General features: G+C 33.6%; 1 protein-coding gene across 9 annotated transcripts in view; it reads right to left on the reverse strand.

Annotated features, from left to right (window-relative positions):
- Nucleotides 1-27,083, reverse strand: part of VPS13B (vacuolar protein sorting 13 homolog B) — a 626,989-nt gene that overhangs the window by 382,924 nt on the left and 216,982 nt on the right. For 8 of the 9 annotated variants that reach the window (XR_010377054.1, XM_064476933.1, XM_064476932.1 and 5 more), the window contains exons 20-21: nucleotides 6,058-6,167; nucleotides 2,385-2,532 (exon numbers count right to left, since the gene is read on the reverse strand). Coding sequence is in view for 8 of the 9 variants with exons in the window: in XM_064476933.1 (XP_064333003.1) it covers nucleotides 2,385-2,532; nucleotides 6,058-6,167 (258 nt within the window). In the remaining variant the exon portion in view is untranslated. The remainder of the gene's footprint in view (nucleotides 1-2,384; nucleotides 2,533-6,057; nucleotides 6,168-27,083) is intronic. The other variant, XM_064476934.1, reaches the window with a different exon arrangement.

Here is a 27,083-nt window from a genome sequence, read left to right on the forward strand (position 1 = left end):
TCAGCTTGATATATCCCACCCTGTTCCGCAGACTGGAATGCGCCTTCAGCTAAAAAGCCTGGGCAACCCTAAGGTTCAACTAATTGGTTTCCCTTCTATGAGGGATCATAGTCCTGCACTGCCTATTGTCTGATGTTTAGAAACTTTTTTTGTTCTCTCATATGTTTTGACCAGTTTATTAGTTATTTACAACAGGAATATAAATCTAGTCCCTGTTACTCCATCACAGGCAGAAGCTGAAGCTCTACAATTTTAATTAACAGCAGTATCTACTAAAATTTACATCATTAATTATCACATCTTCATTATTATCTCGGTAGCATTTAAAGAGTCAAATTAAAATGCCTTCTGTTATTTTAACTGTGTACTCACAGTGCTTTTAGACGAGACGTAATACATAAACATCTAAGATAAAAATGGCTCATATTTTTAAAAAAGCCATCATTTATGAAGTATCCTGCTTTTTAAAGTTTTCATCTCCATTACAGACATTTTCATCAAGAGTTCCACATTAATGTTCATAACATTTCCAAAACATAGGGTAAACAGATGTCATAGCTTTTAGTGGTTTCCTTGTCTTAAAGAAAATACAGATTCTCTAGAAGATTATTTAGAATTCTGTGATAATATATTATCTTCGTGTGAAACACGCTTTTATTCTGGCTTGGCCTGCCCTGCGTGCCTATATCACTCAAATTGTGCTGTTCTGCTGTCAACACATTTTCAGCCATCAAGCACATGTTCCCCCTGCAACCAGCTACTTAAAACTGCTTAATTGAGATTGGAAGAGGATGTCTGCTTCTTATTGAAAAAAAGGAAAATCAAGCCCAGTGCAGTATCACAAACCTTGGTCTTCCTGTGCCAAAAATACTATATAACACAGGGATGAACATAACATCTTTGGACCTTAGGTTGAGGATATAAAACTACAAGATTATTTTAATAAGAATTCAGGGATAAATTAACACATTTTTTCCACTGTGAAATTCAGTTTAAAAATTAAAATATGCATTTCACAAGAATGTGAATGCACATCCTCTTCAACATACCGTGGGGTTACATCCTGATAAACCCACTGTAAGTTGAAAATATCTTGAGTTGAAAATGAATTTAATATGCCTAACCTACTGAACTTCATATCTTAGCCTAGGCTACCTTAAATGTGCTCAGAACACTTACATTAGCCTACAATTGGGCAAAATTGTCTAATGCAAAGTCTATTTTAAACTAAAGTATTGAACAGCTCATGTAACTTATTGAATACTGTACTGAGGGTGAAACCGAGAATGGCTGTATGGGGATAGAATGGCTTTGGGTGTTATCAGCTGTTTACCCTCGTGACTGCATGGCTGACTGAAAGCTGTAGCACACTGCCCCTGCCCAGCATCACCAGAGTATCCTACTGCTATTATTGGCCCCTGAAAAGATCAAATATAAAATTTAAAGTATGGCTTCTACTGAATCCATACTGCTTTAACACCATCATGAAGTTGAAAAACCAGAAGTCAAATTACCGTGGGCCAGGGACTGTCTGTATACTTAATACAACCAAACTGTACATTTAAAAAGGTTAAGATGGTAAAAGTACAAGAAAAACAACAAGAAACATGATATGTAAGAAGCTATGAATACCTTACCAAATTCATTACAGCTTATTATTAGACGTTAAAGAGAAAAACACTATTTCAAATGAAATCATACAATTTTTTAAATTACATTAATAGGAAATTTAAAACATTGTTTTATGGAAGAATATTTATGTTTTATATTTGCATAGATGTTCTAGCTAAGAAAGTAAAAGAGGAGGAGGAAAGAAGATTGAGGTATTCTGCATTTGCAAGAATTCACTTTAAGAGGGAACTATCAGGAGACGATTCTCCATGGGTCTCTTGTGCTTTTGCACGTCTTACAAGTAGAGGCAGTGAGTGCCTTTGTTCCCAAAGGTGTTTTTAAGGATATCTGTACAGTGTACAGCCTCAGAAGACAGAAACATTGTCTTTTTTCTGAGCAGGTTTGCTTATAGTCTTGCTAGGTATACACAGGGCTTCCCACAAGAGAAAACAGCAGGCATGCTTTCTACCCATTATTAAAGGTTCAGGTTCCCTACATTGAGGGTTCTGCTGCTACAACATAATCCACTGTATACAGGTATCCCCTGGCCCTCTTTGTGCCACCCTGTGGGAATTAGGCGTAGGGCAAGGACATAAGAAAATGCTAACACTCTGGTAATTGCTAATGCCATAGATAATAAAGTCTTTTGTCTCCATTCCAGGAGCCTCATGTCTTTGGCAAACATTGATGAAACTGTACCCTGGATAACATGATAACTTGTCAGCTTAGAGGTAGGGTGAAATCACAGACCCTTTAGAGTTCTTGACACATACCTGTTACTGTTTTTGTTTTTATAGGGCTGCTGGCATATTCAGAGGCCTGATAAGACTGTTGCTTTGCCAGGGGTGCACTTCCAACAGACACTTCATCCTCCTTCCTTCTGCTAATTGGCATAACAAGAGGAACAGCTATCACAGGCTGCTGGAAGAGCCAAATGAAAAAGTAAATTATTTACTATTTCTAAAGCAGAGAAGGTTAAACACAGCATCCCTGCGGGAAGTCCTTCACATGTTGGGGTTGAGGTTTCATTATTTATTATTATTTTTTAAACTAATAATCACCATAATCCCCACCACCCCAGAGATAATAATCATTAGCATTTTGATACATTTCCTCTCAATGTTTATCTTTTTTTTTCCCCCAATGGCTTACATCACTATGTTAGTTTCAGATACACAATATAGTGATTTGATACTTCTATACATTACAAAATGATCACCATCATATGTTGGGTTACCATCTGTCACCATACAAAGATATTACAATATAATTGATTATATACCCCATGTTGTACATGGGGCTCTTTTACTTTAAACAAATTAATCAATCTTTGCCACCTACCCTCTTTGTCTCTTTCACACTCACTCACACAAGGACACTTAATTTCAATTTTAAATTATAACTCTGTTCAAAACCCAAGAGAGCTTGGAAATAATTAAAATTTAATATAAATTTTAATAAGAAGTATAAAGATAATATGGTAAGGATAAATCAAGACTAAAATTAACTTTGAAAATTAGGGTTATTAGAAAATGAAAAGTTATAAAATGATATTTTAGGGACATACTTCTGTAAAGTGTTTATGCACATGTTAATGCGGACAGTCAAATTTTTTTTAAGAATTGCTGAGAATATATTTTGTCTGACAAGGTGATATTCACAGCATATTTAGAAAGAATAGAAAAATATCTATAGTTAGGGAAAGCTGGAAAACATTATGATCCTATATTGAATGCATGAGTCCTGAGCTGGACAATAACGCAGCTGTTTCATCTTTATTCACTGAAATAAAGTCTGATGTTACTGCTGATGACGCCCAACACAATCTTGTCAGATTTTTGGCAAAAAAAATTAAAAAAGTATTTTAAGTTTGCTGCAGGATCAAAGATCAATGTTGAACTGGGTGGAAAACAATCATCTAATGTTGGGTTTTAGCCACAAACTGAGAAGGAAATTGCAGCTTGGGAAACAACAGATGATAACTGTGACACAGCTGCATCAGATGGTGAATCTGGAGGGGGCTGGTCAGGCTGCAGTGCAGTCTAATGTTACCCTCAACACTACAGCATCCACACTTTCATAAGCCTCACCCAACTTATGAGTCTTATTTAATATCATTTAAATTGTGAATAAATATTTCAATGAGAACATATGTACATTATATAACAGTATAATATATTCAACCAACATATGACTTAGAGGAAAAAAAAAAGCCAGATTATTTTGCAAGTTGTTATTTAGGCTGAGTAAAAGGACAAGAAAAAGGATAATGAGAATATGAAAAGATTGTACTGTGAGAACCACTACAATGTAGAACACCTGCTTTCATGTTATGTAAATATTTAGTCAAGCTGACAATATTTCTACAACTCTAAATAAGAAATAGCATTTAAAACCTAAATGAGAAATGCTGAGCATAATTTAAACTTCCTCATCTATGAAAGTTAACAGGATGGAGATGTCTACTGGAAAAATCCTTTATGCTCTAATATTTAGTGATTCTATAATGCCTTGGGTTTCTTGGCCATCATTTATAAACTCAGAATATGATGAAGCACTCTAAGAAATTAGAACAAATTTGAGGGTCAAAATTAATATATAATAAATCATCAGAGAAAATTATATTTTCCCAAAACCACCCTATATATTACATGTCACATATTATATATTTCATATTATATATAGTATACATGCTACATATATAGTATGTGTATATAAGTAAATACAGGTGTAAAAATTAAAGGACTGTATCAGTATCATAATAGTGACTGACTCTGGGAGGAACGGGTGGTCAGTTAGCAATCAGAGGGGATTTTAGCTTTACTTGTAATATTTTATTCATCTCTTTTAAAAATAAGCAAATATGATAAATTGCCAGTAATTATTGTTATAATAGAATATGTATGTTTTATTCTTTATAATTTTCTGTATTTTTACACTTATTAAATTTAATAATATAGGAAAATTTTATAGGAAGAAGGACGAAAGGCTTCTTAGGTATTTTGGAACCATGGATATTGATGGGGCAAGGAAAAGACAGAGCCAGGGCTAAAATACCACTGAAATTTGGGGGAATATCCAGTACCAAAAGGTAGAAGCATGTAAACAGAGCAATGAGAGGTTGCTAAAAATAAATGGCACTGCTTTTGTTTTGACTGGGGTAGTCGTATTTCCAGAAGAGTGGTAAGAGTCACTCATCTTATTCTTTACCCAGTATCTTTTCATGCCTGACATGCAGCACTTACATTAGCAATCATTCAGCAAATATTTATGGAGGGTCTCTGTTGGACACCATTATAAGTATTTAGAATACAGCTGTGTAGGACACATGTAAGATCCTTGCTCCCTTGGTTTTTATCTTGGTATCCACGTGGGAGAAAGGGCTGGAACCAATCTCCTGTGGATACCGAGGAAGGACTGTGCTAAGAATGGCATTACTGTATTCCTTCATACTCTCCAATGCACTAACTGCTTCTAGAGGGAGGAATGGTCTCAACCATGATTTTATTTGTGTAGCCCCATATCTAACATACTACATTGTATTCTGCAACTGTTTGATAAAAGGAAGCATGAAGTGGGAAAAGGATGGCAGAAGTCTCAAATGACATTAGGACAAAGAAAAAAAGCCTTTAACAGATGCTCCTTGAGGAGCGGAGTTATACTTTAGTTAATTTATTATATTCTTATATAATTATGCATTTTCTCCCATCAACTAGCTTTAAGTTACCTCAGGAAAAAAAATACAAAGCTATTTCAGGTAGAATATTGTAAAACTGCATTTGAGTCAATGGGAAAATGCAATCCAATACTGCATAAATTTGGCCTCAAAAATTCTTGGCTCTAGAATATACCAGATGTGACAGTAGGTAAGTAAAGCTCAATAAGCATAAATATCTTATCTTTAAAATGGGAATAATAAAATGTCAGAATTATATTTGTATCGTGATGTGGAAAATTACATATAAGTATCCTAGAGACTATAATTGGCTACTCTTTACTCTGTAATTTATACCCCCTTAATCAAACATATACCCCAGGTCATCTGCACCAACCATCCCAGTACCAGGATTAGACACACTCAGTGCATGTTTGTTGAATAAACATAAATATGAAGAAATGTAGAGATAATAAAGTGAAAACAAGTCTTATGTATCAGGCACTCTAAGAATAAACATGTACGCACTTTGAGGGAAAACAGGCCAGTAATCTAGTCTCTCTAAAGTATCTGCTTTACGAGCAATTATACAGCAAGTCCCTTTAAAAATTAATTCAACTCAACTCTGAGCTGTAATTTCTTGTAAAGAAATTAAAGAATTTTTTAAAGGGGTACAGCAGGGGTCATAAGAATCCTGATACATCCATAAGTAAAATCAATAGAAGAAATACCTAACTCTGATAAGTGAGGAAAAAAGAGTCACTCATTGAGAATTATGAAGAGTTTCTCACCTGTGGCATATGTTTGCTGGTTCGTTTCTGAGGTTGATAAATGAGCCAAGTGTATAAGATAGGGTCAATATTAACTGCTAGTCCTTGTACACTACAAAGAAGCACAGCACCTAAAAAAACAAGGTTTGAAAACTGTTACAATTCCTCCTAAAAATAATAAGCTGAATATCACTTCACATCAATTACAGTAGGATAGGTACAATAAAAAGACAAACAGTAATAAGTTGCCAAGGATGTGGAGGAATTCAACCTTCACACATTGCTGGTAGAAACTAAAATTGTGCAAATTCTCAAAAAGCAAAACAGACAGTTACAACATGACCCAGCAACTCTATTCCTAGGTATATACCAAGAGAGCTGTAATCATGCCCATGCAAAAACTTGCATAAAAATTTTTACAGCAGTATTATTCACAATAGTCACAAAGTGGGAACAACATCAATGCCCATGAATTGCTGAATGGATAAACAAAATGTGGCATAGTCATGAAACGGAAGAAAATTATTTATCCATGAGAAGGAATGAAGCACCAATACATGTCACAACATGGATAAACCTTGAAAACATGCTAAGTGAAAGAAGTCAGTCACAGAAAACCACATATTATATGATTCTGCTTATATGAAATGGCCAGAATAACCAAAACCATAAAGAAAAATAGTAGATTAGTGGATGCCAGGGCCTGGGGGGAAGGAAGAATGGGAAATAACTGCTAATAGATACGTGGTTCTTTGGGGAGTGATGAAAATGTCCTGTAATTAGCAAATGGTGATTGCTGTACAAGCGTGCAAATATTCTAAAAACCATTAAATTATGCATTTTAAAGTATTTTATGGAATGTGACTTACATCTCATTAAAAGTGCACTTGTCTTCACAAAATAGTAATAAGTTTAATTTTTAGGCAAATAATAATTTCTATACTGGCCATGAGAATGGAGTATTATCTCCTTCTTTTGTTTATATTACAAAACTAACTCATGATGTGAAAGGAAGTATTATCATAACCACTCAATACATCACTGTAAATTACAGCTTTAAATGTGCAGAAGCAAAGAGAGAGATCTGCCTAGATGAAATGTAGGCCAACACTCTGACATAAAACACAAAGCTGAAGTGTAACAAGTTGCAATTCCATCCTACTAACTAAAATATTTTTGTCCCTCTCTGAGAAAAAGTAGCTCACATAAACTTAACTAAAGCAAAGTATCCCATTTTAAATTTATGTGTGGCAAGTGATAAATATCCATAAATAAGATTTTACATTTCTACATATATCTTTTAATTAAAAAAATACAATTAGCTCCACTAGGATGTATGGAATATGAAGGAAAGGGTATTAGTCAGTTTTGCTCTCAATTGTATTTCCAGCATCTAAAAAAGTACCTACCACCTGGCAGGGACTGAAAAAAAAGTCGCAATAAATGGTAAATAGATTCTCACATTAGTCGGAGGAAAGAGCCATTTGTTTTATAATGCTGCATATAATTTAAACAACTAGTACAATTAGTATAATTAGCATTAATACAGAGTCCTATGAAAAGTGAACCACACAAAGATGAAGATACAAGAATGGAGGAGAGGAAGCAAATGAAAGAGAAATTTCCACTTTTTTCAAAGCTTTGCACAGAATTTTCAAAGAACCAAAATTTGCCATGTGAACTCTTGTTCTGCCTTACAGTGCTGCTTCCCAAAGGGACCCACAATCAGCACAGACTCGTAGGCAGCATGCCGAGACAACACGAGCAATCCCTACTTCCATGTACAAATGCATGTGCTAGTGATCAGTGATTCACTCAAACATATATCAGAAAGGGACGATGGTGAGAGGCTAAATACAAAATGACTGCAAAACAGGGGGTTTATAATTGAAGTCAATTGGAAAAGGCAATTTAACATATATTTTTCCTCTAATAGAATGCAGATCCCTCATAAGAATCTAAATTCTTCTACTTCTCAAAAACTACTACTAGTGTACAGAATAAAGGCTTAAAATGCTATATTATATTAAGAAAGATAAAATAATAGCTCTACTATACCAGTCACTACCATATCTGCAAACTAACAAAAATACAGTACACAGATATATTAGTATAAAAATGTAGCAAGATACAGTACATAAAAACAACAAGAGTTAATTTAAAGAGCGCTCCTGTTTTATAACAATTCATCCTCTTCAAATATGTTAGTCACTAGGTGAGAAACAGAACTTGGCCTTAATTACTAAAAACTGCTTATCAAAACCTTTTTATTTTAAAGAAATGAGTTGAACACATTTAAATAGAGAGTTCAAAAACATATTTAAATTCAAGAATGTAAAATTCAATCACAAAAGTTAAGACTTTTTAAAAATCCATACACAGAAAAGAAATTACAATTAGATTTAAATTACTATGAATTGCTACATGACCCCACTATAGTTTGTTTTATAATTAGTATCACAAATACTAAACACACCAAAATAATACATGGCTGACAATACAGGATGTGTTTCATCAAAAGAAGGAAATACAAGAAAAAAAACATGGGGATCCAGAAGACAAAGGATCCAACATAGGAAAAAAGTCATGGGAATCCCCAGGATCACAACAGTAAATTAGTGACAGATACATGGAAAACTTAGTAATAATAAACCCAATTATTAAATATGGGGAAAATGTTATACAGTAAAAGATAACTAATCATAGGATAAACATGACTGTGCCATGAGTAATATTTATAGACAGAACAATGTAAATTCTGAAAAAATGAATTAATTGATTAATCAAATGTATGATACAGCAAAACTGGGACTATGGGTACCTAAGAGGAATGTGTGATGGGAGCTGAAGAGGGTAAAAGTTGGCCAATTTTCATTTTCCACAGTAAGGTAATAATAAATGATGCTCTAAAATGAACAATCAAGAAAGAGCAGGAAAAGCCCTGTTATTTAAAAATATGGATGTAAACACCAAAATAATTACTGAAAAGATCTGAAACTAGCTACTTCTTGAAAAGGGAACATTAAAAAACAGGTGCAGTTGACATGAGAGAAAATATAATTAGAATTCTCAAACTGGGGACAACAGAAAAGAGAAGCAGATGAGCTTTAGATTTTCTTTCTTCCTTACAGCCACTAGCAAAAAGCAGAACAAAGTTTTCTCTTTGAAAAAATTCTCCAATTCATTGTCATACAATAGCCACAAACTAAGATCTGTAAATGGTTCTCATTTAAAAAAATCAGTAAGCACTGCAGGAGGCAAGTAAGTGGGGGTCAGAAAAACAAATAAACAACAAATTCAGACTTTCAAGCACTGAAGACATTCGAATACAGAATATAAAACAGCTATGCAGGAAATGTTTAAAACACAAAAGTATGAAATCATGAAGAGGAACAAACAATGAGAATGTATAAGCAAAGAACATATTTTAAAGAAAAATGGCAATTATAGAAATGACAGGTTTAATTGTTGAGTAAAAAACTCATTGGGTAGGTTAAACACCAAATTAGATGTCACTGAAGAGAAAATTAATGAAATAGAAGAAACACAGTAAGATAACTCAGAATACATCTGAGATAGAAAAATGAAAGAAAACTATTAAAATGATGTTAGGAGATATGAGGACTGAGTAAGAAAAACTAATGAGATTCCAAAGGGAATTAATAAGGAATGAACAGAGGCACTATTGTTAAAAAGGTAACAGCTGAGAACTTTACAAAACTGTTGAAAGACAGTAAGCCTCACACTCAAGAAGCCCAATGAACCCAAACTGTATAACTAAAAATAGACCTACATTAAACAGAGATACAAAACACCGATGAGAAAAAGATCAGAAAAGACCCTAAACGAACAATTAAAAGATGATAAAAGAAGAATTTAAATTGATTTTTAAAAGCAAATAAATCTGGATAAGTTTTGTTCTAATATTATACATCTCAAATACAAGCAACATATAAACTTTTTCTTAATTATGATAAAAAATATGCAAAAAGATCTGTGTGTTTTAAATTTAAAATTATGCAAACTGAAAAACATAACAATAAATTAAGGAATTACAGACATTCTCCATTTTAGGCAAGTTATTTTAAAAGTCTTTTCGTATGTGTGAAAAACTAAACATGTTGAGTAAGTTTTGAAAAATGTTCTCAGAAAGTTATTAGCACAATTTTAAATTGGGATTTTAGAGAAACAAATGTAAACAAGTAAATATTTTCATGTGAACAATTAATTTTGAAGGTTTTATTATATTATAATAAAAAAGTTAAATACTTCACCAACATCCATATAAGTTACATGATTACATTATACCAAAAATGACTAAATGACATAGCCAGAACTTGAACCTCATGAGTGTTAAACAAGTTAAAAAAAAAAAGAGAGAGAATAATCTTATTAATTTAACAACAATATAAATGAAATTATAATTTAGAGATTATGTTCTTTTAAATTTAAGGGGATATTTTTTATAGTATACTCCATTTACAAGATACACAAGTTTTGATATATAAGTGTGCAGACAATTAGTCTGATACTGAGTTGACTCAGAACAGAGTCCCCATAAATCACTAAAATTTGGCAATATATTATTCTGTTTAATTTTAGCCTGGGAGACAACTAATGAGAAAAGTGTGCTTTACTTCTCTGCACACTGCCAAAATGGCTCACTTATCCACATTCCATTCAGGCTTCACCAATTAGTTAACCCAAGGAACCACTGTCATTTTCAGTTACATCCTAAGCTGAAGAATGAGAACTGAATTAAGGGTTAGAGTCCAAAATTGCAGAGCAGTGAAGTTAAACATACATATTTCTTGTTAGCTACAGAAACCCTGTCAACCAATTAGACTGTCTTGTAAAATATCAAATTATTAACATGAAAAAAGCGTCTTTCACTTATCTTGAATCAATGAATGAGACAAAAGCACAGATATATGAATCTTCATCTAAGTTTAAGTGGCTAAAACTCACTATTTTTCTATTATGCAACTACAATAAAGTAACAACTTTAAGATTTGTGAAATCTCTTATGAAGTATTTTAATTTGTGAAATCTCTTATGAAATATTTGCTACTCTTATTTTTATGAATAATTTCAAGAATTCTGGCTACACAGTTACATAAACAAAAAAGGAAGAAACAATACTTCAAAAACAAGGGTGGGGAATAAATGCAAGACAGAGCAATCAAAGGCTAAGAAAGGACAGAGCAGGGATGCACTGCCAACTGCTGGCATCTGATTATCCAAGGTAACTATCAAATTTAGTATAAATGAATCATAAGATCTTTTAGCTATGTGTGTATGGTAGCTCATGTTACTTAATTAACAGTTATTTCCCCTTCTCTTAGGATGTAGAAAATCACAAGAACACTCGATCCCATTGTAACAATAAGAACAAGTCATGTAACTTATCAAAGCTTTTCAACATTCATTGGACAGATTTTTTTATGAACAAAAATCATAAAAGTGAAAGGCCCCTCATAGGGCAGAAGGAATGAATAGTGGCTTTCATTCTCGACACAGCAACAGAGGAGAAGAAAGCTGGTAAGAAGAGAACAGCTGAACTTTTAACAAATGTTTAAAGTGCTAGTTGGGGGCTGAAATGACAGTATAGAATCTTTGAAAACCCTAGACACACAGGGAATCCACCCACCTGCCATCCCTTTTCAACAAGCCTCCACCAAATGCTCATCAGAATAACGAGGGACAGGTCTGGAAAGATGAGAAAGATCCCACTGGTGCACAGGCGCATGGAGCCTGATGAAGGCTGAGTGCAAAGAAGAACTGAGAGAAATCTCATAGCCACTCTGAACTGTTCAGTGAGCACCAAGCAGGACAACCTGTGCCAGGAGAAGAAAAGAGGAACTAAGGACAGATGAACAAGGCGTGCTGAAGTCTGTGGGTGGGTCAGAAGAACCGAGAGAAAATCACAAGCCACACTTAAAGAAAACTCTGATCCTGCTCTCAAAAATATTTGAAGTCTGGAGTGACTTAATATAAGTAAAGCAAGAATCAGATCCAGGTCAACGAGAGAACAGAAAGCAAAGACCAGATCCAACTCAACTACATCAATAATGTAACAAAATAAGAGGTATGCCCCTTTCTGGGCATAAACTTTTTTTTTTTTAACCACAGGCTCTATTACTCGTTTTACAATGTTTGGCATTCAATAAAAAAAAAATGAAACACACAGTAAAACAAGAAGAAATGACTTAATATCAAAGAAGAAAACAGTCAATAGCACCAGCCCCAAAGGTGGCAGATACTAGAATTATCAAACAGGAACTTTACAGAGCTCTGAGAAATATGCTAAAGAATGTAGTGGAAAAGGTAGATAACAAGCATGAACTGAAGGGGAATTGCAGCAAAGAGACAAAAACTTAAAAAGAGCCAAATGGAAATACCAGAATTCAAAAAATACAATATCATAAGTGAAGAATTCTTTCTACAATTCTTCCCAAAACAGATGTATGATATCAACTGACAGATTCAAAAAGCTCAGCAAACCCCAAGAAGAATAAATGAAAAGAAAACCAGATTTAGACACATCATCATCAAAACACAGAAAACCAAAGATAGAAAAAACTTCTGAAATCATACAGAGAAAAAGACACAATATATAGATATATGGGGAAACACAATAAGGATAATTTCTCATCAAAATTAATGGTAGCCAGAAGACAATGAAATGATATCTTTAAAGTGCTAAAAGAAAAGACAAACTAGATTTCTATATCCAACGACAATATTCTTTAAAAATGAAGACAGAATTAAAAAAACAAAACAACAAGAACAATGTGTCACCAAAACACTTGCACTATTAGAAATTATTAGGGAAGTACTTTAGTCTGGAAGGAAATTATACCAGACAGAAATTCAATTCTAGGAAAGGAATGGACACCAGAAAGAGTAAAATATGGTGGTTAATAAAGACCTCTTTAAAAATTTTATTTTTATTACATACACACACAAACATATACATATATCAATGTTACTCTCAAGCCCAAGTTAGATGAAGTTAAAAATACTTATTAAACACCTATTTATGTACAACTGTACTTTTTTATTTCCATCTATCCAAAGACTACACATCCTTTGATTCAAATTAACTTCCGTAATTAAGACTGCTTATCACCACTACCCTTTCCATTCTCTGCCCAACTGCAATAGTGAGTATTATAGAGCTCAATTTAGCCACTGACTCAACTCAGTTTTCTCAGTAAATAAGAATGTCATAAGTTAAACATAAGAATGGCAAAGGAGATAATGAGTGCTTTAGGAAACTGCAGGCTATGTGAAATAGTGATACATTCTATTGCTTTGTAACATGAAAGACACATCTGCATTTCCTCGTCATGAATTCAAAATGAGTTAACTCATCCTGGTTGCGTGTTCTTCTCCAGTCCAGTTCAGGTACAGAGAAGGCAGAAGAACTGGACTTCAATAAGACTCCATGCATTATTTTATTTTTCCTACTGTTATTTTTCTTTTTTTCTCCCTAGGTCAAACAGTTACCTAATCGGTTTTCTCAGGTATTAAGTTAGTAACCGGTTTCCTTCTATGTGACTGTTGTGTCTTATTTCTCAATTGGAAGAGATATGTGTCAATAATTAATACTTTGTGGCATTTCAAAGTTCTTACCTCTAACTTTATATTCATGACATAAAATCCTAAAACCATAGAGGTATCTATGGACAGGTCTCAGAGCAAAAAGCTTAGAAGTTCTAAATGATAAAGGATATCATAGACAAAAGTACAGGCAAAAATCAGGCTAGAAGAAAATATTAGGAAAAATAGATAACAAAGATAATATTCATGACATATGAAGACCTCCTAAAAATTACTAAGAAAAAAATATATACAACCAAACAGGAAAATGGAAAAAAGAAAATAGACAACTCACAAAATAAATACAACCAGCCTTTACTAATGTTCAACATTACTAACAGCCAAGAAATTCAAGGCCAAACAATAAGATAATTTTTCAATGACAAATTAACAAAAATTTAAATGAATTAAATTCTATTACCGATAAGGCTGTGAAGTATAAAGCATTCTCATGCACTGCTGAAAGAAAGTGGTACAATCTTTTGGAAGGCTATTTTGGAATTACCTATTAAAATTTTAAATGTACAACTCATTGATGCAGCAATTTTAGTTCTTGGAATCCTACATTAACACTTGTAGATGCTCTTAGAAGTATATGCACAAAGATGTTCATTTGTAGTATTATTTACAGTAATACAGCAACAAAAACATGTAAAAAAAATCTACATATATAGTTAAATTACAATTATTTAATGGCACACCATTCAGCTATTAAATGATGAAGCACAGAGGTATGTAATGACACAGAAACAAGGGCAGAATAGTATATTTAAAGTGAAAAAGTTAAAGTGCATATGCAAGTGTATTGCAGAGAAATCTCAGGTATTATTATGTAAGTATATTAAAACATAAAACAGTGATATATGTAGATGTTGGTGAATATACAACTGATAACGCTGTTTAAAAAAAATCTGCAAGTTTATGAACCAAGCTGTATATAAATCAAGGGAGAACAAACATACTACTTCATGATTAAAAAATATATTACTATATTGCTGATATTCTAAAAGCATGAAGCTACATCAGCATTTTTCCTGATCAAAAACTTGAATTTCAACAAAAACTTTGGTTCAAAGAAGAAACAAAAGCAAAAATTTGATTCACCACAAGTAAAAACCATTAGGAAATTACCAGATCTCGTAAGTCTTCTTTTATTTTCAACTTGTCACTATTCTTTATTCAGGATTTTCATTATTCAGAATACCCAATCCAATATCCTGCACCAAACCAATCTGAACAAATTTAGAGTCTTTTAAAAAGTAATCTTTAAAACCAATTCTTCAATTTAAACTGAACTTTACAGTGAAATATAATCAAAATAAAATCAGCATATAATCACTTATTATCATTGACTCATATACTTCAGTAAATTTTTTTCTATTGCTAATATTATGATAGCTTTATTAATTTCAAATATTTCTCCATTTCTTTTAAACATAGGCCCCAAACTCTAACATACATCAATTTTATTAGCATATTTAAAATAACCTGAGGCTACGAGCACTGTAAAGACACTGTCAACAATAGGAGAGAATTACCTTTTGAATTAATGAAGCATAAACTATGAATCAGTGTACAATAACTCAGAATAAAACTGTGTATTTAGTTGGTTTAAGGCATTTAAAGCCAATAATGATAATCTATGATTGCTTGGTTCTAAATAATTAATAATGTACTGATTTAGAATTTTCATTTTGCTGACTATATGAAAGTTACCCACATCTGGCTTAAATTTTAAGCACACAGAGTTAAGGATCATACACATGTATTTCTTGTTATAGATGCTAGCAGGAAACTTAATAAATGTTTTTTATTATGATGATTCGTAAAATGAACTGGAATCTTCAAAGTTATCCACAGTGTCTGTAGTTTTTAAATTTCATATACCAGTAGTGGTTGGAAAGGACTCTCTCAAAATTATGATAATATTCAGCAGACTAACTAAGAGACAGAATATACATTTTGATTTAATTATGAACTCTTTGCATACTGAATTTTTATTAATAATAATAAATCTTAACGCGGAAATGAAAAGCAATGCTTTTTTGATGAAGACCAGTCAAGCATGCATTTTCTGATATTTGATATCATTACTTCTCATTTCATCTGAAATCTTGTGCCGTAAATCACAGGATAGATTTCTAACATTCCTAAGTCCAGGACACTGCCCTTCATCCCATCAGTCATTCTTCTCCAGCCAAGTTATTTCTTTCAGTTTTTCAGAAATTAAGGCTGCTTTTTAAATATAAGAACACTAGGATCACCATAAATTTTAAAACGTTTTAAAAAGTGTTATCTGCATGTATCAAAAAAAAAAACCCTAATATTTATGTTTTTCACAAAGTAACCTGAAACTAAAATGATCTTCCCCCCTGATATGGCTTGCCTTTGGGGGAAAAAAACTGATGACTGATTCAAAAAGTAAATTTGCATGTTTAATTTAGCCTATTTACTATTTTCCAAAAATACTTAGTAGAGAACTTAGTAGAGATGATGGTCATCTAGAATCTTACTCTATTCACACCATATAGCACAACATAAAGAACAGCAGGTCTCTGAAATATGCCAATACTTTATTCTACCTAAGGTTGCAGTTTTTACATCTTTCCTCTGTAACACAGACATAAAACACTAGAAGATACACGTAAATTTGAAGAGCAGGCAACATTAGCCTTATACAGAGTTCTCAAGGTTACAAAGCTTACACGGGTGTGAGGATTAGTTGACAAAAGTAGAGGCTTTAAAATTCAGAGTTTCGGTTTCTGAACAGCATTCCAGTATTAAATCGAATTCATGGTTGCCAATCCTTAAAAGAGTTAAGAAGTCATTACTATTCTTGGAATTCAAACTGGATTAGAGTCTTCTGTAACATCAAAGATTAATATGGAGCAAGTATATAAAATACAGAACACGAGGAAAATTAATGAATTACTGCTATAGCTATTAATTTCAACCACAATTATAAAGCATACTAATTTCATACTACCTTGTAAACTTTAAAAAATGAAAATGATGCTTTGAGTGACATGTGATTTAGAACTTTTTAAAATAAGTTTGTCAAATTTATTTAATTCCCAAAATTTCTATACATACAATTTTAAAAGGTTAAATCGAAATGCTAGCAAGGTTACAGTAAAACTGATAGTGTATACAGGCTTCGGTTCACAGACTGAGATAGTTCGGTAAAATTACGTTAATAAATAAAGTGTTTTGGAACACAGCCATGCCCATTTGTTTACATATTGTCTATGGCTGCTTTTGCACAAAATCAGTAGAACTGAGTAGCTGCTAGAGAGATCATATGGCCCACAAGCCTAAAATATGTAGTAGATGGCCCCTTAAGAAAAAGTTTGCTGACCCTTGTTAACACATTGCTGGCAGGAGTTTAATTAACAGTTTACATACGAATTTGGTAATAAAGAGTTAATACTGTTAACTAATTAATTTCATTTCTAGAAATCTATGCTAAGGAAATATAGGGGTTACTTACCATCAAGAATTTCACATTTAATTATTTACAATAGAATATTTGAAATGATCTAAATCTCTAACAGTCAGGACTAATTAAGAAAACTGATGTATTTAAGTGACAAAATAGCACACGATCATTAGAATGATAGTTATGAAGACTGTGATAAGAAAATGTTTAGGACATAAACAGAAATTTTAAATACAATTTAACACGAAGTACATACATAGCAGGAAAAAACCCTAGGATGACATAAAAAAATTTTATAATGGTTTGCAGGTTAATTTTTTTCTTCTGCTTTCTAGATTTCTTAACTTTCCAAATTGTACTTACCAGAGATATAATTACATCTATAATAAGAACAATATATGAAAATATCTAAAGATTTCATGTGTTTAGGTAATAAAAATGTTATTCCTCTGCTTCAAACACTGACTTCCCAACCTCCTTTGCATTAAATGTAGAATTCTTCTCATAGCCTACAAAGCCATGACACATCTGACTCACCTCTCTGCAATCTCATCTCTGACCCTCTTCCCCGCTAACCATAACCAACTATCCTTGAACTTATCAAATTCTATGCTGCTCCATCAGTCACCTCTCTGTTATCCCTCATACAGGCCTGTCTCTGATCTCTCTATCCAAACTAGGTTTTCCCACTCTTTGTCATACAGTATCTTTGTTTATATTTATGATTATATTATTTTTTATTTACTCATCATCTCCCTCCTCAGATACAATGTAAGCTTGTGAGATCACAGACTATCTCTACTGTTCACATGTGACCAATGCCAAGCACAGGGTTTGGTACATAGAAAATGCTAAATTCAATGAATGAATATATGAATAATTGATTATATTTACCTTTAATCTTTCAAGTACTTATTGTTAAGTATAGTTTCATTTCATTCAGAAGCAATTATTGAAAAATATGTTTCAAATCAAAGAATATCCCAAATATTACTAAATATAAGACACATTTTGATTACTGATAACAAATAGATCTGTTTCCTGGCCTGTAATCCAATATTCCAATGTGATACCACTTCATATATGTTGTGTTAAGCCTTTTTCTGATTATATAAATAATATAGGATATGCGGAGATATTTTACAGTCCACAAAAACTAGAAGGAAAATATTTTTAATCAATATTAACATCTGGCTGTATATAAGACTCCTAATGTTTGAGGACTTAAATCCCAGCTGTTTCAACATCTATGTCTACACTGTAGTCACATGAAGCTGGTATCCAGAAACAAATATATTTTCTAAAGATGTAACGAGCATTACATTCTATAATACATTTTTTTCTTTAATGTTTCATGATGAGCCTTTTCGTGCGTCATTTTTAGCAGACAGCTATTGCTTTTTACTCTCCGGCATTCCTTTCCTGTGACTCAAATACCTCTAATTCCCCACTTGTGCCTAAATTACTCTCGCAGTTGCAGTGGTGGTCACCTCTGTGTGGGTTCCTAACCAACTCCATCAGGGCAAACTGACAGAGCCTAGACCCGTGCCCATCCAACACGTCCCTTCCTCTGGATCCAGGGCCTCCCAGCTAACTCCTGAGATAAGGAACAGTGCTGTTCCACACTCAGTGCCCACAAACATAAGCAGAAGCTGGAACAGCAGCAAAGTTAGTGCCCTGAAGGGTAGAACCTTGACCAATGGAGTGTGGGAGCCAGTGGGGGTAAAAAAAAATCTCTCCCAGAAAGAACTGTCCTAGGAAGTAGTGGTAGCCAACTAGACTATACGTCTCCATATAGGTCTCCCTCCTTTGCTGACTCATAACCTTAATCTGACTATAATCCCTAATAACAGTGCACATAAGCCTTTCTCTTAGCTTCTGCTTTCTGAGGAACCCAAAAAACTCTTCTTTTGATTCTTCTGGTAAAAGCATTCCATCCAGTTCCCTCCCAGGAATTATCACGCACTCTCCCTTGGAATCACACATAGTTTAGTGGGATTATCAATCAAGGTATTCTATACTTCCCTGCCCAAAGGATATGCATGTGACTGAAATCAAGTACCTTAAATTTGTCCTAAATTGCCTATAAAGCTAAATCTATTTCATTTTACCTTGTGCATATGATTTAGTCAACCCTCTCTTCTTCTCTCCCTCCCTTTTTTCCATTTTTCACCTATCATTTATAGATCTAATATGTATAAGATACTGTACAAGGCACTCAAGGTACAAAGATAAATGATTTCTGAATGGAGTTCTAAAGAAGGAGTAGAATTCTGCCCTTGCCGGACAAGCAGCAGGGAGGACACCACAAGTATAAATACCACTTGTGCAAATACATGGGTAAGGGAAAGTCAGCGTCTTTAGGAAAACACAAGTAATTTTAAAAGGCTGGAGCTGAAGATACGTAAAGCATATTACTAGATCATGAATGTTCATTCTAAGGAGTTAGTATTTTATTCTGAGGCTGTTAAATGCCACTGAAGATTTTCAACCTGGAGAAAAAGAAATGTGCATTTCAGAATGATCAAAATGAACAGAGCATGAATTATGGACTGAGGGGTTAGAGGCAAAAAAAAATTGGTAAAATTTGGTACTTTTATAATTAATTAGGCATTTAGGACATAAACCATAAAAGCATAGCCTGACACAAAAGAAGTCAGAAATATTTTATTTGAGAGGTAGACATAACATTCCATAACTAAATTAGATGTAAGATATAGGAAAGAATGGCTCAAGCCAGTAAGAAGATACAGTGGTACAATTACTGATGAAATGAACTAAAATAAGAAATGGGTTTGAAGAGAGAGGTAGAGATAGCAATTTGAGAAATGGAAATTTGGGGTGTCTATTAGACACCAAGGTAAAGATATTTGCTAGTAATCATAATATATAGGCCAACATTATTTGGTAGAACATTATCCCTGGTACTAGAAGTGTAACTGAACTACATGGAAGGAAACAATTATATTAATCAAATTACAACCATAAGGTAAAATAAAAATAAACACATATTTAAATATGATACAATATAATAAACAGTGAAAACAATGCATATATAAATATAGTTATTATATATAAAATATATTTTATATAATATATATGTAAATAAATAAATACAGCTAAAACTGTAGTCAAAGAAAAAAATTACCTTGGACTATGTTCATCAAGGAAATTAGATGGTTATGTACAGATGGTTACAGATTGAAAGAAAATTTTGAAAAAGGAATTAAAGAATGGTTAGAAGGACAGAATTAGAATACAGAAAAATTAAGATACATCCTATCTCTTTTTCTTCAATATTTTCAAGGGAATGATCCAAAGCACTGAATGCTAATCAAATCAAGCTTTAAAAAAAAATTTGTGTGTGTATGTGTGTGTGTGTATATATATATATATACATATACATATACATATATACATACACACACACACACACACACAAAACAAAAAATTGTATTTCCAGGCGTGGCTCACATGTTCAATCCTGGAACTACCCTGTGAAATCAATCCCACTTGAACTATATAGCTTATGGCTACTACCAGATAAGGAGGAAATGAACAATGAACAGGCGAAAACAAAAGAAATATCACACTTCACACCTAGCAGTCAGTATAGTAAATGATTACAATGTTGTGATTTTTAAAAATTTGATAAATTTAATATAATTCCAAACTTCAATGCTGCAAGAATAGTACAAGGAACTTTAAAATACCTTTCAACCAAATCCCTCAATGGTCTAAATTTGGACCCAACTGTTTTATACACATCAACACACAACAGCATGTGTGTACGTCTGTGTATGCATGTATAGAATCCTTTACTGATCCATTTCAGAATATACTGGATATATATATGGTGCCCATTTACCTCTAAATGTGTCATTGTGTATTTACTAAAAACATATACTTGCATAAATGTGTTTTTAGATAAATGTGAATAATTTTTAAGTCTTTCCTAATATTGAAAGCTCTTTTTTTTTTTTTAAAGGGTCTGTGTCATGAAGTCACTTAACATTCCTGGAAAGAAGAGATATTTCCATTACAAATAAAGAGAAAATGTAACATCACTAAAACAAAGTAAGTATTCCTCAGTCCATTTCTTTTAAAACATGTGATTTTCATTATTGGGAATTTTTCAATTCTTGCCAGTAGTCATAAAAAAGATTCAAATTTCATTTAGAAAGTTCTCCACTCCCAGGTGAATAATAATCAATGTCTACAACCCCTGACAAAGTAAACCAATTGATTATACACCCCCGCACCAGCATCAAACTCTGCAAAGTCCAGCCAGTAGAGTGCCAAAGCACAAATGTTTGACATCCAAGATGGTGATGGTACATGGAAAGACGACATGAATTGTTCATGGGAATCTCAGCAGAGTTAATCTGAATTTGGCATATTCTGACCTTATTTTCTCCATTTTAAAGATGAAAGGGTTCCACATGGGGCCAAGTAACAGGACTAGATTTACCCTCTCATGTGAACCAACCAAAATATTGGGGGAAATATATGAAACAAAAGTATGCAAGACAATAATTAGGCAACAGAGGACTATGGACCCTGCCTGACATGCAAAAACCAAACGAGCTGAGCCCCACAATCATCCCAGCTTACTGCCTTGAGAGAACTTCCAGGATGCAGTGCAGAGAGAGGAACCAAGCAAAGTCCGGCACTCTCCCCAAACAGATGAAACAGTACAGGGAGATCAGAGTGCCTCAAGTTCTCAGGAAGGAGCACCAATGAGGAGAAAGAGCTGAATGAAGAGAGAGCTCCACAGATCTTCAAAGGGTCTCCTCAAGTTTTCAACACACAGAAGAAAGAGGAGTGAATATACAAATGGTCAATAATCACACGAAAAGCTGCTTAACATCATTAATTAGGGAAATGCAAATCACAACCACTTCATACCCACTAGAAAGGCAATGATTAAAAAATGGAAAATAACAAATGTGGAAAAACAGGAATCACAGTACATTGCTAGTGGAAGTACAAAATGGTTCAGTTGCTGTGGCAACAGTTTGGAGATTCCTCAAAAAGTTAAACATAGACTTACCATATGACCCAGCAATTCAACTCCTAGGTAAATTCACAAGATAATTGAAAGCAAGTACTCAAACCAATATATGTACACATACATGTATGTATCTACAATATATGTATACACATGTTCATTAGGCACACTATTCACGATTGCCCAAAGGTAGAAACAACTCAAATGTCCATAAAGGATGAATGGATAAACAAAGAGTAGTATATACATACAATGGAATATTATTTGGCCACAAAAAAGAATAAAGCACTGACATATGTTGCAGTGTGGATGAACCTTGAAAACATTATGCTAAGTGAAAGAAGCCAAACGAAATAGGTTTCATATTTTAAGTGGGAAAGGAAAAGGAATCAGACAATAAGAATAAGAAACACTCAGAGAAAAAGAAGAGAAACCAAGAGAAGAAGCAAGTGGAAGAAAGTATTTCAAGGAGAGTGATCAACTTTGTTAAATACTGCTGCCACGTTAGAGAAAACAAGGACTGTCATCTTCCAGTAGAATGTAACAATGTTCAGGTTACTAGTAATTTGGACAAGAGCAGTTTCAGTGAAGTAGGGGGAGCAAAAGACTGATTGGAGTGGATTCAGAAACAAGGAGAGAAGAAATGGGTACCATAGGTATAAGACAATTGTTTTGATTAGTTTCACTGCAGAGGCAAATAAATGCAATGGTAGCTGATAAGGGGAAGGTGGGATCCAAAGAAAGTTTTGTTTCTTTTTTTTTTTTTTAAGATGGGACAAAAAAAACCCCAGCATGTTTATAGGCTGAAGGAAATGATTGATCCAGCAGAGAGAGAAAAATGAATGACACAAGTGAATGAGAACAGATTTACTGGAGCTGACGTCCTTGAATAGGGAGAAGAGATAGGATGTAGTGAACAAGCTTTAGATAAGAGCATGGTTATTTCATCTATAGTAATGGGAAAGCTGAGTACTGGTGTAGTTACTGAAAAGTCAGTTAAGATGGTTGTGTGTAAGTGTATGAGAGTCTCCTCTCAGAGCGTCACTCTTTCCAGAGAAATAGAAAGCAAGGTCATCATTCATGAAATGGGTTTGAAGGAGCTGAGTTAGGGATGTGGGTGAGTTTGAAGAGAAGATAAAATAAGAAACAGTGGTTTAAGGACAGTGCTTCTTAAACTTGAAAGTGCTTAAGAATCATCTGGGGCAGCAGATTGTGATTCTGGCATGTAGCCTGAGATGGTGCAATTCTAACTAGCTCTCATATGACGCTACTGTCCTGCTCCAAAGTGATTACACTTCGAGTAGCACGGGTATATAAGAGCATAGGACAAACAGAATAGCAGGGAAAAAAAGAATGACTGCAAGTAAGTGATCCTGTTTCTAGGATAGTGGTCGCAAAATTACAGTGAGGTCAGTCAACATGACTATGTATTTTTCTGATCCCAAAAAGTTATTACTTGGAATAAAAAAAGATTTCACCTTAAATGGTTGTTGTTATTATCATTATATCTAAATGCAAAAAAGAGTAATCCATCTGTGATTCTTATAATCTTCTTTCAGGTTGCAAAATAAAAACAATAGCACTTTTCACGTGCTAGGCACTACTCTAAAAACTTCTAAGGCTTTATCTCATTAATTCTAGCAATGATTCAAGGAAATAGGTACACATCAAACTCATTTTATACAAGTTAAAATTGAGCCCTAGAAAAATGAAGTAACATGTCCAAGATCATAAAAGCAAATAAGGTTGGAAGATAGGATTCAAAATCAGGTCAACTTGACTACAAACCCTACACGTATAAACTCTGTTCTATAATACTTCTCAAAGAAGTTACTGCTTTTCAAATAACCACAAGTGACTTTTTATAAAATATGTATTTCAGGTAAACACCCTATTTTCCTCATACCCCTTAAGTTCTAAATCTTATTATTTCTTCCATGTACACTTAAATTTTACTGAATCCTCTTTTAGTTCCTATGTCTTTTTTTAACTTTGTCCATTCACATTATTTCCATTACCCAGTGCTATGCAGTAAGTTGTTAACTAGGTTTTTATTAATTATAATTAAGATTCTTAAAAACAGTAATAGAATTTATCCTATTTTGGAGTAAGAATAAAGTATAAGTCAGTATCTATTCATTTTAAGCAAAAAGCCTAAATTTAAACAGTTTGTTATATATCATAATTTATGTTTCTTTAAAGCAAATTAGCTCAACTATGTTTGGCAAATAGAGAAATGGTATCAGCCAATATACACATAACCAAAAGGTTGTACTGATTTAAATTGGCGCTCAGCCCACTTTGAAGCTATCAGCTTTCTCATGATGAAAGAGAAAGCTTTCGCAACATATGATGTGAAAAGGCCAACGATTCAACAGAAGTGCTTTCCTTTCACACAAGCAGTGACTGATTCAGAAGCTTCATGACTCACTAGACCTTCCGTATGCTAAGCTTTCTAAAGAAGATGGGAGTGCAGAGGAAGAAGATGCTAAGACATCTACCCTATATTTAAAGAATTGTTTTTATTAAAAAGTCCATATACTGCTCCATTGTTTTTCATCTTGGTGAAAGTGATCACCCTTAAAAGCGAATTTTCTCAAACATCTACATAAACAAATCATGAGCCCAAATTTAAGGCTATCCTGACAACTATGCTGATTACAACTGCCAGAGGAGAGGTAACTGTACTAGTATTTTTACCAAAATTGTTACTGTTTTTCTTAGTACTTCTGCTATAAAGTTCCATACATTATGAGTGGTACTACTTCTAGTCCTATCTTCCCTGAAAGCTCTGTTGATTTTATGTGCCAAATGCAAGATTTTTCAAAGATGCATGCCTGGCACTATGGGAGATATGCCTGTACTGTAGAACGTCTTTACAATCACACACATACACATGTATGATACTTTTCACAGGAGCTTCTCACAAAGTTTCAACAATTTTCTCATTTCAATAATCATGATCTATTAACTTTGAATTACTTGTAATCTAAAATACGTATACACATATGCATACATATATACACATTAATTAGTATCCTAATTAGTCTCCACTAATGACTTTTATGTATATATGCACACACACAAATACAAGAGAGAGAAAGTTACCTAAGGTGGTTTGGGTTGGAGGGAGGAGAAAGTGAAGACACCTCTGTAGCTGGGACTATCCTAGGCCTGACCATGACTGACTTACTTCAAAAGGGTATGATTTAAAAAAAAAGAAAAAAAAAAAAAAACCACCTAAAGCAATAACCATATACATCTAATGATCTGATAACTGAAACAGTCTCAACAGACAATTCCATATCTAATGTCACTAGAAACCTTGAATGGGTCTTTGGAAAGACTCACTTTATATTAAACGTCCCTCTTTACCCATACTACACTACTTATGGAGACTTCCTAATTTAAATGAGACCATTCTTCCCTTATTTCACCATTATATTGAATCTGTCCTCGGTTAGTCAATCATTAATTCAATCAACATTCATTGGGCACCTACTATAACAGGAACCAAAGGTACAAATACAAATTTAGACGAGAATCACTACGCTTATTAATATTTATTCAGTACAGACACTGAACTAATAAACAAGTAAGACTAGCAATGCCCTAGACATGCACAAAGTTTAGTGGAAAGGCTTCAAAGTCAAAGGTATAGGTCTGAATCTGGCACTGACACCGCCTATGTGAAGTCCCTAACCATACCACCTCACTGCAAATTTCTTCAATGTTAAACGAGATGAATACCACATAGTTTATAGGGCTGTTATGAAAAATGAATGAGAAAATGTTTATAAAATGCCTGTTACATAGAAACCTAAAAAGTGAGAGTTGCTGCAATCATCATTATCATCACCATCATTATCATATCTTAGGGATGAAATTAAACGAAGAATTAAAAATAGTTCTATCTTTAGATTTCCCAGAACAAGACATGTCATTTTTCCAGTACCAAAAGCTTGCTGAATTATCTAAGGTAACCAATCCTACAAAATGGTCTTCCAAGAGACAGATGTGAGGGAAGAAAGACTCAGCATCCTATGCTAGAGGGGATGCAGTGCTCTTAAAGGCACATTTGAGAAATGAAAATCTAGTCGAGTCAAAATTATAAACCAATAGTGAGGTATACGTTAACCAAACCAGCCTTACTAGAAGGTCCTGGAAGAAATGACTTCTATAGATGCCTAAAGGGAGACTTACCAAATAGCAATACTTTCCCTCCATTTGTGTAAGTCTTTAAAATAGCTGACAGAGAGAGAATTACTCTGTCCCTAACTGCTAATATCTGAGGAGGATAATACTGCACATTAGGCACCTAGTGGGGAAAAAGCCTCATTTATCCAAGAATACAAGGAGGCAAGACTGACAATCCTGGATGATAATATTCTCCAAGTTATCTTAATTAAGATCAGCTTTACAGTTGCATCAGAAGTACAAGTCCCATATCCCTCCTTCCTGGGAGATGCTATCTTGACATCTGGCTACAGAGACTGCCTGCTACCCTGCTCTCATGTATTTCTGCTCTAAGAGAGGGTCAGCAAATACAGCTTGCAAGCCAAAATCAGTCTTCTATCTGCTTCTGTAAAGAATATAGCTAAGAACAGATTTCACATTTTTTAAAAGTTGAAAAAGTTCAAAAGATTATATGAAAATTATATTAAATTCTTTCAGTGTCTATAAATAAAGTTTTATTGGAAGACAGCCACATTCATTCATTTTCATATTGTCTCCAGCTGCTTTCCTGCTACAACAGCAGAGTCAAATAACTGAAACAGAGACCTATGGTCTGCAAAGCCTACAATGTTTATTACCCAGTCTTTTATAAGAGGTTTGCCAACCCTTGATCTAAGACAGTGTATGAGAGGTATGACTCCAAACCTCAATACTGAGAGGCAGGGAATGACTACCAGTTCCTTAATAAGATAGTGTCAAATGGATTTTCCATTAAGACTCTGGTAAGACCACTGTGAAGTCCATTTCTGGTAATAA

This window comes from Camelus dromedarius, chromosome 20 (assembly GCF_036321535.1).
Source record: "Camelus dromedarius isolate mCamDro1 chromosome 20, mCamDro1.pat, whole genome shotgun sequence".
NCBI lineage: Eukaryota > Metazoa > Chordata > Mammalia > Artiodactyla > Camelidae > Camelus > Camelus dromedarius.